General features: G+C 45.1%; 1 protein-coding gene across 16 annotated transcripts in view; it reads left to right on the top strand.

The window, feature by feature from the left end:
• SYTL2 (synaptotagmin like 2) overlaps window positions 1–12,203 on the top strand; it is a 59,681-nt gene that overhangs the window by 7,142 nt on the left and 40,336 nt on the right. For 15 of the 16 annotated variants that reach the window (XM_080581371.1, XM_080581373.1, XM_080581357.1 and 12 more), the window contains exon 2: window positions 7,789–8,211. In XM_080581371.1, the coding sequence (XP_080437497.1) occupies window positions 8,111–8,211 (101 nt within the window). In that variant the 5' untranslated portion in view covers window positions 7,789–8,110. Of the gene's footprint in view, window positions 1–6,129; window positions 6,208–7,788; window positions 8,212–12,203 lie in introns of all 16 variants that reach the window. The other variant, XM_080581369.1, reaches the window with a different exon arrangement.

Genomic DNA, 12,203 nt, shown 5'->3' with positions numbered 1-12,203 from the left:
CAAGGAAGTGAAACAAACCACCTTTAAAGTGAAAGGAACGTGTCATCATCTTAACCAAACCTGTTAAGGACTTCATCAGTTATTTGCACTATGAGATTGATTTTTTTTTTTTTTTTGGAGGAAAACTGTTTTTGCCTTGTCAAACTCCCCAGCTAGGACTTGAATCCGTCTTGTAGCTATGTTGGGGAAAAGTTCAGGAAGAGCTAGCCATCAAATGCAGAAGTGTGCCAGATAAGCGTCGTACAGTCAGGAGATAATTTCCCACCACGTAATCAGTTTGCTTCCGATCTCTTAAATAACTGAATATTTATTTATATCTGTTTTCAAACAAGACAAAAAAGCTCTTAAGCGGGACCCGATGTGGGTCTAATGAAAGTGATGGTGGGAGCTTGTGTCCTGTGAACCCCCACACTCCTGCTTTTGGAGGGAGTCTGTTCCCTCTGTGCAGGGAGAGGAGAACAATTGTTTCACAGCAGACAGCGCTCTGCCTTCAGAGATCTGGAGGACTGAGTCCTCTTCACCATTGCATTTCAAGTCCCTTGCCCTGAGAACGTCGTCTTTATGTTGCAACCATTGATTTAAAAAAAAAAAAAAACACTAGAAGAATGAAGGTCTTACAAATGAATTATTAATTCAAACAATATATTATGCCAGTGTCAATGGTATAATGTGTAAGGAAATAAAACCAGAACTGGAAAGCCTCAGAATTTGAGAGATACTGATGTTGTTAATGTTAGCTTGCTGGAATATCTGTAATTCTGAAGCTGCTTTGTAAAGAACTCAAGTTCTTTGAGAAGTTTTATGCTTCTGACAGTTTACGATGAATGGCTTGGCATCTCTGGTTAATCTGCTGTACAATGGTCACAGGGAAAAGAACAATTTAGGTGTGTTTCTCTTGGGTTCCTCTCTAATTTATGAACCTCCTGTTCCAGAGACCACATCTTTTTGAAACCACCGGCCTAATGACTGTATATGGTGGAAGGTAGAGAGATCCTCTTTCCTAGGCACTGCTGCCAATATCCGAGCCCTGTGAAAAGAAGTGGCAAGCTGCCATACCTTATTAAAGGGATTAGGCCACAACCAAAACAAATTGTTCTTTCCTCTTCCAATTTTCAGTTGTTAGCTTTTTTCTTCTTGCTGTTAATGCTTTGCTCTTTTGTTCAGAGTAAATTTTACGTAAACCAGAACAATTGCCCGTGTAATATCAACGCGATGATGGCCTTGACTTCTTACCCCCCGCCCCAAAAAGTAAATCACAGGCAGAGCAGTGCGGACCACCGACACAGGTATTACTGGAGAAAAGTGGAGTTTTTCTCAAGTGCTTGCATTACTCCCGTTGAATTTGCTACAAACCCAGCAATTAGTAACGTTAAATGTTCTGGAAAATTATTAGATAATTATTATTAAAAGGCCATCAGTAAGAATACTTTAGGATTGTAACTGTTTTGCAGGCTAAAACCAAGTGGAGTCATCTCGATACTGGTGAGCAAGGGTAAGGCGTGAGCAAGGTTTGTTGTGTATCTTTTTTGGCTTCCTATTGTGGCTATTTGGAGTAGTTGTCTGGTACTATAATTGCAGATAAGTAGGTTCTGTCCCTTAACTGTATAGTAATGAGTATCCTACAGGGGAGCAGGTAGGTTTATTATTGGAGTAAAATAAATCATTTCTGTGTTTGTAAGAGCAACTTTTTATTGCAGATACCCTCTATTTCTGCAAAGCTCCCTGTACCACCGCCACCTCCTGCTTCACAACCAGCTAGATAAAAACCTCTCTGCCTCCCACTGACTAAACATACATGTTGGCAAACACAGCCCTTTAAGTTAATCTCTGGGCCTGCTGGAAATCTGATCTATGTTGTACATGTAGCTGTTATCGTTTCGAAAACGCTCCGATAACGCCTCCTGAAAGAGCAGTTGGATTGGCTGCAGATATGCATATCTGACTGGGAGATCTCTTCCCTTCTGCCCCCTCAGGAATGAAAATGACAACAGGCCTCCTCCTGCGTGTTGAAGTTCAGGCTCATGCCACTACAGCCGACCACGTTTTAAACTCTCGAATGAGGACTTAAGTCCCTCTTGAAAGTTAAAAGGTTTTCTTTCTCCATTACCCAAAGTTAACTCCGTGGTGCTCTGACCTCCTGCACAAGTATCTCCGTGACTGTCTTAAACTACTTGTGCTTGTGCCAGCGCTGGTGTTTAGCTTAATGAGCTGTTCTCCCTCCAAGGGATTTGCATCGTGTATTTAGAGAAATTATACTCCCTGAGCCTAGGATGGTGCTGCGTTACTTGTGATTGTGCTGGATAAATGTCAGTGGAGAATAAAATTTGTTCAGGAAAGCGTAATTTTTTCCCCAAAGTAAAAAACTTTTTCCCATTACTGCCCGACGTTACCCCCCAGGGTGGTGGGAGCCAGTCCTGCAAAGCTTTCGTTGCTCCTACTGTTGTGGGCTTCCTCGTTTCAAAAATAAAGGATTAATTATTTCCTGAGCATGTGTATTGAGGACGAACACAGTCACCCCTTTTCTGAGAATAAGGAGTTTCTCTGCAGATGCAAATTGGGTTGCACGATTCTGTTTATCTGTCTTCCTCAGCTTCCTGTTGCCTTGTGTCTGGACTTCCAGCTCACCCGAGCTGCCAGCACTGGTGTGTTGGAGCAGCGAAGAAATAGTCAGGAAACCAAATCCGCTTACAGTTAAGAGGCAGTAGGTTGCTTGAAACTGAATTCCTTACGGCGTGAAGGTGATGAAGGTGAGAGTTGTTGGTCAGCCAGGCCTGCGGGGTAATTGTGCCTTCACCTGAAGGAGCTGGCACAAACCAGGGTGCAAAAAGCAGCCGAAAGCGTAGGGTTGGCGGTCACCGCCTTTGTCGTGTGAGAAGGCGTTGGACGCAAGACAGCTTCCCCCAAGCAAAGCGTTAGCAGCTTGAGGAGCCCTTGAAAAGCAACTTTGCAATGTAAATACACGACGTTATGAGGCTGCTGCACGCAAAAGGAAGTCTTGTTGATTTGGATGGAACGGCTGACTGGGGCTGTGCTGTTTGGTTTCTGATCCTGGTGATGACTTAATGTCAGTCGTGGCAAACTACTCCGACCTCTTCCTCGCCTCTCCCTCATTTCATCCCATATGTATGCACGGAGTAAAAACTTAACAACCAGGGCTATGATTGTGGTACCTCTTAATACGGTAGCTCATAAATGAAGTATTTGAATTCAGATTCTCTTTTCCTACTGGGGAGAAAGTAGGGGAAAAAATAAGGCTCAGTGCAGGGCAAACGAGGTTGTCTGTCTTTTATGACTTGTGTACTAGAAAAACGTAAAGCCTAACTTAAAGGCATCGGGACACAAAGCCGCTCGAGGAGGTTCTGGGAAACATTTAGAAGACAATTTCTGCATGGTCGCCAGGGCTAAAGCACTTGGAAGTTATGAGCAACGTGAGGGTGGGGAGAGAAACACTGCATCTTGGGCCTTCTGTTTTTTTTTTATTGTCAAAACAAAAGCTTTCATACAGGAATTACAGAAAACATGATTTCAGATTCCCGTTTATTACAGGGAGTAGAAAACTTTTATGAAAGGGAGCAGTTGGTGTGGTTTCAGTTGGATTTGAGGGGGGAAAAAAAAAAGCTAAATATACCAAGACTCATAAATGCTAGTCTACAACATGAGATGACTGCTTTTCTCCAGAAATCGGTCACTGTGGTGTTTCTGTTGATTTCTATGATTTAATGAGTCTGCTGTGGGATCTTTCAGTTTTATGTGGAACTTGGGTCTGAAAGCTTTCCTGCCAAAGGAGAACTTCCCATAACAGTGGCTCCAAAGAAAATGCTGAGACCTCTCAATTCTTTTCGGCATGTACAGGGGCTTTAAGAAAAAGTTTGTGTAAAAAGGGTGCAGATGAAGAAGAAAAAGGAAAGCAGAAGAATTGAGCTCGGGGTGCTGGTGGGTGACCTGCAGTGGAGGAAGGCATTGAATTTGAAATTTGGCCTTAGACCTCTAATAGGTGCTCTATTCAAAGCCAGCGGGTTTTTTTGTTTTGTTTTTTTACTGTCTGTGCTTGGAAGCAGTGCTTACAATCTTCTGCAGAAAGCCAGCCGTGCAGTAGCGTGTGTCAGCAGCGGGTCTCCCAAGGCTGCCCAGGTACACAGAAAGAGGTTTTTGTCTCGTTTCTACTGAAATCCGTCCTGCCTTCAGTTTGTGACTGGCACGGTTCCAGTGACTTATGTCTTGTTATCATGGTAAAACGTGATACAGTTTGTGCTGTATGGATGATGCACATTAAAGGGGGAAAAAAATAATGCTTTTTTTTTCCCCAGCTGGTTATCCAGAGAGATTAGGGGCCCGTTTTTCAGGTACTCAGACATGTCATAACTGAAGCATCATGTTATCTTTGTGAAGGAACCTAAAGGATCTGGGCTGCGTTGGTTAAGACTTGGGAACCTTATTGTCCTAACCTAGGATAGAAGCAAAAGCAGCTAACATAATGCTGTGCAAATCTGCGTGCAGGAAGAATGCAAGGGGGTAAGTGGAACAGAATTCGCATAGGGCTCTCCTCCTCCGAAGAGCTGGGAGGAGAACATGACCTGATTAAGACAGCACGGTGCGTTAAACTTAGCAAAACATGGCGCTGTGAAGCTCATGTTTAGTCCAGGAGCTGTATCCCATCGTATCTACTGGGTGAGGGGGGAATTGGTTGAGAGAAACCCCGAAAATGAAGTGTGAATGCGAAGTTAGCTGTGGAAACTGCTCTGCAGAACGATGGTTATCTGGGAGGGTTCGTAGCAGCGGGCCTTGCTTTGAGCTCCCCCAGGCCTGATTTGTAAAGGCTGCCCTGCTGTTTCTTTTAGAGTTTTGAATTAAACTGATAGATGTAACTCTCCTCCGTTAGCCTCCTTTGAAGACAAAGGTGCTATTTCTGCGGACCTGCTGCAAGCAACTTGCCTGACTGACACAGAAAAAGAAATCCTCAGTGATTCCAAGTCAGAGGTGCCTAGGTTGTGGTTGCAACGTGGGTTTCTGGCCCTGTGGCTGGTGTGCACGTGCCAGCCAGGCAGCATCCAGGGTTCTTGTTCAGCCCTGCAGATGCTGGATGTTTCATCAGCTGCTGTGGAAAGCGTCCACGCGACAGTGAAGGCTGATAGCCATACCTCTTGTGGGTTCTGAACAAAATCAGGGTTGTGTGTGTTTGTGGCTCTGTAGCGAGCACTTCTTATTTATGCCTAATTCAGGGATAAATCATTATTTTTTGAATCTGCTTTGAAAAGGCCAGAGTTACAGGTGGCAGGGTGTTTGAGGTACCGTTATGTCGACTTCATGGAACAAAATCCCCATGAGAATCACGGAGAAGATTCACATAGCAGCCAAACACAACCACGTGCAGAAGGCTGTGGGGCTTTTTCAGGGTGAGGGGGGCATGACCATCAACCTGCTCGCGGCTTCCTTCTGCATCTGTACGAAATGCTGTTACCTGTAGAGGTGAAGTTTCCCTTTGCGTGGTGCCAGTGCCAATACCTCGTTCTGACCTCTTGGCTGAATGTTCACGGACTCAGGAGCAGGCACAGTGACTGGGAGTGTGATTTTAACGCTTGCTAGATCGCTGCCATATAAGCAGCCCGCCTGCGGGACGGTGCTGTCAGGCTGCTGGCACCTACAGCAGGCACGCGTGGCCCTAAAAGGCTACACTGGCAGCTACCTAGAATGGAGACGCGGCCGCTAACATCAGCTGCTTCTCTGCTGCCTCGCACCAGGTTTATCCCTAGGGATGCTTCTGAGGCTTGCATTGAATTCACTGAATTCTTTTTCTCTGGCTCCTTCACATCCCTGATGCAGTTGTGCAGCACTAACAGGCTGTACTCCAGACACAGGGGGCTCTTTCCCTCTCCCTTATTCCTCCAAGTTTTTTGAAGAAGAGGTTTCTGCCTTTAGCGGTTGGGATTGCCTGGTGAGTGAACAGTCAGCTGCTTTTTTTTTTAGATGTCTGCAACTCTTGCCTGTAAACCAGAGTCAAGGCAGCGTTTGAAATTCCTACTTAAGGACGTGGTTTGGTTTGGGTAAAATGATGAGGTTCATGTTACTGCACGATTCCTGATTCCACACAGTCAAGACGTTTATGTAGAAATTATTTTGCTTTTATTACAGATGTTCTGCAGAAGAGTGGTTGGGCCTTCATGGGACCGTATTCCTGACAGAATTATACACTATTAGTAGGAAAATGTTGTGAGTAAAAGTCAAATCTTGTAAATTCAGCTGTAATGCAGCCTGTGGCATCCGTAGATACCCTGACTTTCCTTCCCAAGGCGGGGACTGGTACAAAGGAAAGGGAAGTGATTCAAACTTCAATACACGTCTTCTGGAAATGCATCCCTTCCTCCTGAGCCCAGGGTAGCAGGTCAGAATGACGGAGCTATTCTCCAGTAACTTACAGCTTCCAAAAGTTTTCCAGTGGTACCGTAAGGATCCTGACTTTGCAAATGTGGTACCTGACCCTGCAGTGAGGAGTGTTTGTTTTGGGGGGAAAGAGTATTTTGGTCAAAAGTCTGTCGTAGAATTCCCATTTGGGAGGAATTTACGGAAAGAATCTTAAAATTGTCGCTTGTTGTCCTGAGTAGGAGTGAGAAGAGTTTGAGCGATAAACGCTTAAGTTACAGACAAGACAGAATCCCGCAGAAAGAGGCGTTGCAGTCGCTGGAGAACGCGCTCCCTACGTCTTGAACTGGAGCACACAAATCCCTCTGATGCATTCCCAGCCTCCTCCCATCTCGCTGCAGCAACATGTTGTGTTTGGCAGCCTTCTGACGACTTCCTCGGGATTTTTCCTCCGGGGCTTGTGATGACTGCTGTCTTTCTGATCTCCTGGAAGGAGGAAGGAGTCTTTGAAGACTCGGAGTGGGAAGATAGGTGTGGAGGGCAAGGCGCGCACAGTGTGGTAGGAGCGGAGTGGGGTCCAAAAGTTCAATGGCTCGTCCTTATGGGACGGCTCTTCTGCTCTCTTCGGTTGGTGACCTGCCAGAAATGGTGTCCTAGAAATATGCTAACGATAAGGAAACCAGCGTGGCAAGCTCGGGAGTTTTAACTCAAGTGTTAGGGTGTTGTTGCTGGTTGCCGTGTTGTTGTTGTTGTTCTGTTGTTGGTTTTTGTTTGCTTGGTTTTCTGTTCCTGGAGTTTGGCCAGTCTTTATACAAACAAACACCCAACTTCTAGCCCTTGCGAGGAGAGCTCAGGGATGCAATCCAAGTCTACACTGGCAGAAAACGCGCGTGGAAATAGCTTTGCGTGGGGCACTTTGTGCAGGGCGCTTTGCCCCATGCCCTGAATCAGGGCTGTGAGCAGCAGTGGGTTTTCCTCTGAGATATCTGACTCCTGCTGATCTGTGTGTGATAACCGTAGGCATGGATTTCCTCTGTGCTCCTGAATATAATGGCAGTGCTTATGACTGCGTGGTTTTGTTTTTGTACTTTAAATGGATGCATGCTCGGTGTTCTTGATCTTATTTTTTCTCCTTCCTTCTGAGTTGTTCTGCTGACTTAAAGGACAGCTTAAAATGCACTTATTTTCAAATTTTGCCATTTGGATGGCGCTTGGTTCTGCGTTTCGGCGTGAGTCACTATATTGAAGAGGAATATATTGTTGTGACCACCTTGTTCAGGAGGCCTGTAAAACGAGTCTGACTTGAAGTGACCATTTGAACTTCACAAAGTGGCTTAATCACACTGAAAAACTCGTTTCTTTTAATTAAAAAAACACACGTAAACAACTTCCCTGATGTTTACAGCTTGTTCTTCCTTGTCTCTTTTTTAGGGAATGGTTAGGCTGCTCCTAAACACTGGATGTGCTGGATCAATGACCTGTCACTCCAGCAGGCAGAGCTGAGAAGACACCGTCGCGATGGCGAGCAGCAATGTGGCACCTTCCCCAGAGTCTCTCATCTAGGGAAGCATGTGCTCACTCCACAGCAGCAAAGCCAAATCTGTGGCTTTTTAAATCACAGACTGTAACGTGGTCCAGTTGTCTCAGCGCCTGCTGAAAAAGACCTTTCTATACCCTTAAAAGGGACTCCAAGACTAGCCTCAGCAGGATTTAAGATCTTCCTGGACACTTTGCCCTACCTACGCCCACCAAGATGATTGACCTAAGCTTCCTAACAGAGAAGGAGCAAGAGGCAATAATGAAGGTGCTGCAGCGGGACGCAGAGCTGAAAAAAGCTGAAGAGGAGAGAGTCAGGTAAGAGACTTGGCACCCTGGGATGTCCTGGGAAGACCTACACGGTTGGTATGCATCTGAACAGAACTCAGTGTGTTAGTTTCCTTGGAAAGAACGTACTTTGCAAGTATCAAAACCTGCAAACTGAATCATAAGTAGGGGTATTTGTCCGAAAAAGAGCACCAGAGCCCCCAAACAAAAGAAGTCAGTGTAGATGCAGTCAGCAAAATGCCTGAGTGAAGGAGTTGTACTTCAAATATGTGGAGCGTTGGTGTAACAGTCCAGAGGAGGTACTGATGCTATGCTTCATTGCCAAAAGAAGTCCTTGCAAGCCATGGCTAATGTAGAAAATTGCTCCCTGTTTCCTCTGTGGTGTCACAGAAGGAGCAGTGGATTGTTTGGGAAGCTGTACTGTGGAGTGTTTTGTGTGCTGGGAGGTTTTCCTGGAGCTACTGTTAGGGTAATTGCTACGAATAGAGATGTGCGCGTTGAAAGCAGCATTGCCTAGATGGCTTGATTTCAGGAAAGTCACCCACACTGGTACAAACAGCCATTTAATGGTGGTTTCAGCTAACACAGGTAGCTAACTGCTCAAGAATGAGGATTTTAGCAGTTAGTCTCTTTAATTTTCTCTTTTTCTCTGGTCAGACTAGATACCCAAAATAAAAAAGGCCCAACAACAAAAAAGGAACCTTAACTGCTGAAAGGTCAAGGTGCTGTACCACAAACTAATGTTTACAGCTCTGTTCTGAGGCTGGATTTTCTCTCATAGATTCAGGAATCTTCTCTAGGATTCTTTCGCAATGTGATGCTCTCGATGGAGAGATGTATTCCCTAATTAAATCTTTTGAAATTACTCTAACCGTGATGCTGCTTGTCTGCAGGGAAATATTTTTTGAGGAATGTCATTTGTGTAGGTATATCCCAAAAGGAAATGAAACAGCAGCCAGCCGCTTGCTCCAAAAGCAGTGTTTATTTTGCTAAGTACGCTTGTACGGTCTTGGTGGCTTTTGGTCAGTTGCACTCAGCAAGTTATTAGCTTATTCCTCCTACTGTTCTTCTCCTGAGAACATTAAAGGAGAAACAAGTAGCTTCTCCTGGTTAGAAAGGCTCTTTGCTCAAGGCGTGTGCTTCACTGGAGGCTGGAGGTCATATCCTTATTAGCAATGTTCCCGTTTTTCTCCTTCTCAGGCTGCATTAAAACAAGTGGATGTTTTTGCCACATAGACTTGTCTCCCACTTCAAAAAGCAGAAAAGGGACTTAATTGTAGCAGAAGGTGTATTTTCTTTTCTTTACTCCAGGCAGGAAAATACTGGCTTTGCTGTTGGAATGGCACCACAGTGCCAGGTCTGAAAGCGCTCAAGAGTAATTGCAGCCATGAGTTTGAAAACATCTGGGAAAAGGAATCCTCCTGGAGCAGCAAATCCAAAAGGGCACTTTTAGTTGTGGTCTGCAGAAACGCTCTCAACAAGTATTTTTGTCTCTGTAACTTGGCTTGTGCCATTTGTAGTTGTAGCTCGAGAGGGTGTGGTGGAAAATGCAAAGGCCTGCAGGTTGCAGTAGCCTGTAATCAGCGTGTTCCTACAACTGAATGTCTCCTCTGGTTTCTGAATATTATACCTTCTGGAAGCTTACATCTGAAACCGATTTTCCTGCGTAGATGTGGCACACGGAGCTTGTTTTTTATATATAGTATATGTTAAAACACTCCATCAGTTAGCTCTCCAGCCAAGGAGATGTAATCTTTTGGTTTGAATTCTACAGCCTTGCACACCTGGAGGACTCTAAGAGCTGGGATCGAGTGTCGTTATCCAAGTGTCACACCCTGACAAAGTGCTGTTTGTATGTATGTATAATGGAAGCCTTTTCATGTGATCTTTTTCCCCTCTAGAAAGAAATTCTGAGGCTTGAAGGGTGTTCTAATAACCTGTTCCATCTATGGAGCCTGTGTGCTGTCTTCCTGGAGTGTTGACAAACCGGTAACATGACAAAATCCTCTTTGAGCACCACCTTAGTGGAATTTTACAAATCGCCTGATGAGTCCCTTCCCTGCTCACAGCTCCTGCTGCTGTGTGGCTGAAAGTAAAACGTGCCCACGCAGCCTCTTCAGGCTGTCAGCTTTAATTCCTGGCTCGTCGTGTGCTGTAACGGATGCTCACCCCATCCTGCAGCTTTTGTGGTGCTCTCAGTTACGCGGGTAGTTTGGGGAGCAGCATGCCTGCTTCCCCTTTAACCTCTGCCAAGACCTCTCTCGAAGGAAAAGGGATATTGAGGCTTTCTTCTCATGGGCAAAAGGCTGATGGAGAAATCGGATTACAAGAGCGTGTGATGCAAAGAAATCAGTGGATACTTCATCCTCTTTTTTGCCTAGGACAAGAAGAAGCCTCTCTTTGCTCCATTGCCCCAGGAGGTGCTGCCAGCCTTGCACTTCTCCTTTCCCCCCTTCTTTCTTTCTGCCTCCTTCCCCCCAGAAGCTCCTGGAAACACCGTTGCGGGCTGTGGCTGGGGTTGTTTGCTCCTTGTGTAAATGAGGGAGGCTCGCGATAGGGAAATGCTGGTGAGGAGGGTGGTGACTGCAGAGCACCAAGCCCCTGTAATGCATCAGGTGTTACGGCGCTGGGTGTCACTGAGAGAAGGCTCCAGGGATCTGGTTCTGCTGGGCGTTACGTAACCTTAATTTCTCCTACAGGTCGGGGGAGTGTGCAAAGCCTTGTAGAAATTGGTTTTTGCTCCTGTTCAGCCTTAGCAGACCTCTTATTCAGTCGCTTTGCAAGGCAGCACTCCCTGTAGGCTGTCAGAAGGCTGTCAGAAGGAAGTGGTTTTTCTCCGTGTATTTATTTTGAAGGATGGGAGGTATGTAAGGTATTAGTGCGAGCTGTTAGCCTTGGTGGAACCAGACTAACGTGAAAATGGCTTTCAGTGACTGTCATCAGAACGCATTCTTAAAAGCTTCACAAGTGCTTTTCTGATAGACACCACAAGTTTTGAGGGTGTGCTTAACAGAGGCACGGTTCTCGGTGGAGATGGTTTTGAACATGGGTACCAGTTCAAGTTTAAAGGGCTGGTTAAAGACAAAAGAGGTGTTGTCTTTCAGGTGCTGTCAAAACTAATCTTCCGTTTTCTGTAAAGAATTACCTGTTTTTGCTGCTCTGCCTCCAGGGTATGTCTTCCAAATGTTCTAGGGATAGCTAGGGATTATTTTTCAAGCTAAGTCTCTGCAAAAGACGTTCAGCTCACCACCTTTTTTCTTATAAATCCCTCTATGTTATATTTGGACTCTATCATGATAAAAGTTTGGGTGTCCGTAAATTATTGGAAAAATCTTATTTAAAAGAGGCATGTGGCTCATGGGCAAGGCGAGAGCACAGTGTGCTTGTACATGCTCTCCCTTCTGCCCTGGCCAGTGAAGAGAGTGACACCTTGTATATTTAACTGAGGTCTCTTAGGCTGGCCATCATCCGCTCTGATCCACACTGAGTTTCTTTGAAAGCTTTCTTGGGTTCTGGATCAATGCTGTCATCTGTACATGCCTTCAGTTTCTCTACATTTATATCTAAGGATGTTAGGATCCTGCCAGAGGCATCCCACCTAGTAACGCGATTCTGGGGTTTCTCTCGGGGAACTGATGTCATCCCTAGGCCTCGGTGGATTTTGATTCAAGCTAGTTTAGTACTAAAGTGCAACTAATAAGAAAATAAAACCCACAGTTCTTGTGGAGCTGATGTTAAAAACATGTGAAACAAGACCAAACTCACTTTGCAGTGAATTTATTCTTGTAGTTTTAGGACATAATCTTGTGCCAACAAGGAGTTTGCTTACGATGTGAGCAAAGGTTTTTAATCTGAAGTTAATTCCAATGTTAGCGATTAAAAAAAAAAAAAAAAACCCTCCATATATCGATCTATTGTAAGATGCTAACGAATGGGTTGCTTGAACTCTTTTGCTGAAAATACAGAGAGAGCTGAGTATCTCCTCTTGTCAGCCAGAATTTGCTCTCACGTACTTCTCTGAC

Source organism: Anser brachyrhynchus (genome assembly GCF_964034855.1).
Source record: "Anser brachyrhynchus genome assembly, chromosome: 1".
Lineage (NCBI taxonomy): Eukaryota > Metazoa > Chordata > Aves > Anseriformes > Anatidae > Anser > Anser brachyrhynchus.
Note: the sequence above shows the minus strand (reverse complement) of the source record. Positions and strands in the feature narration are given on the sequence as shown.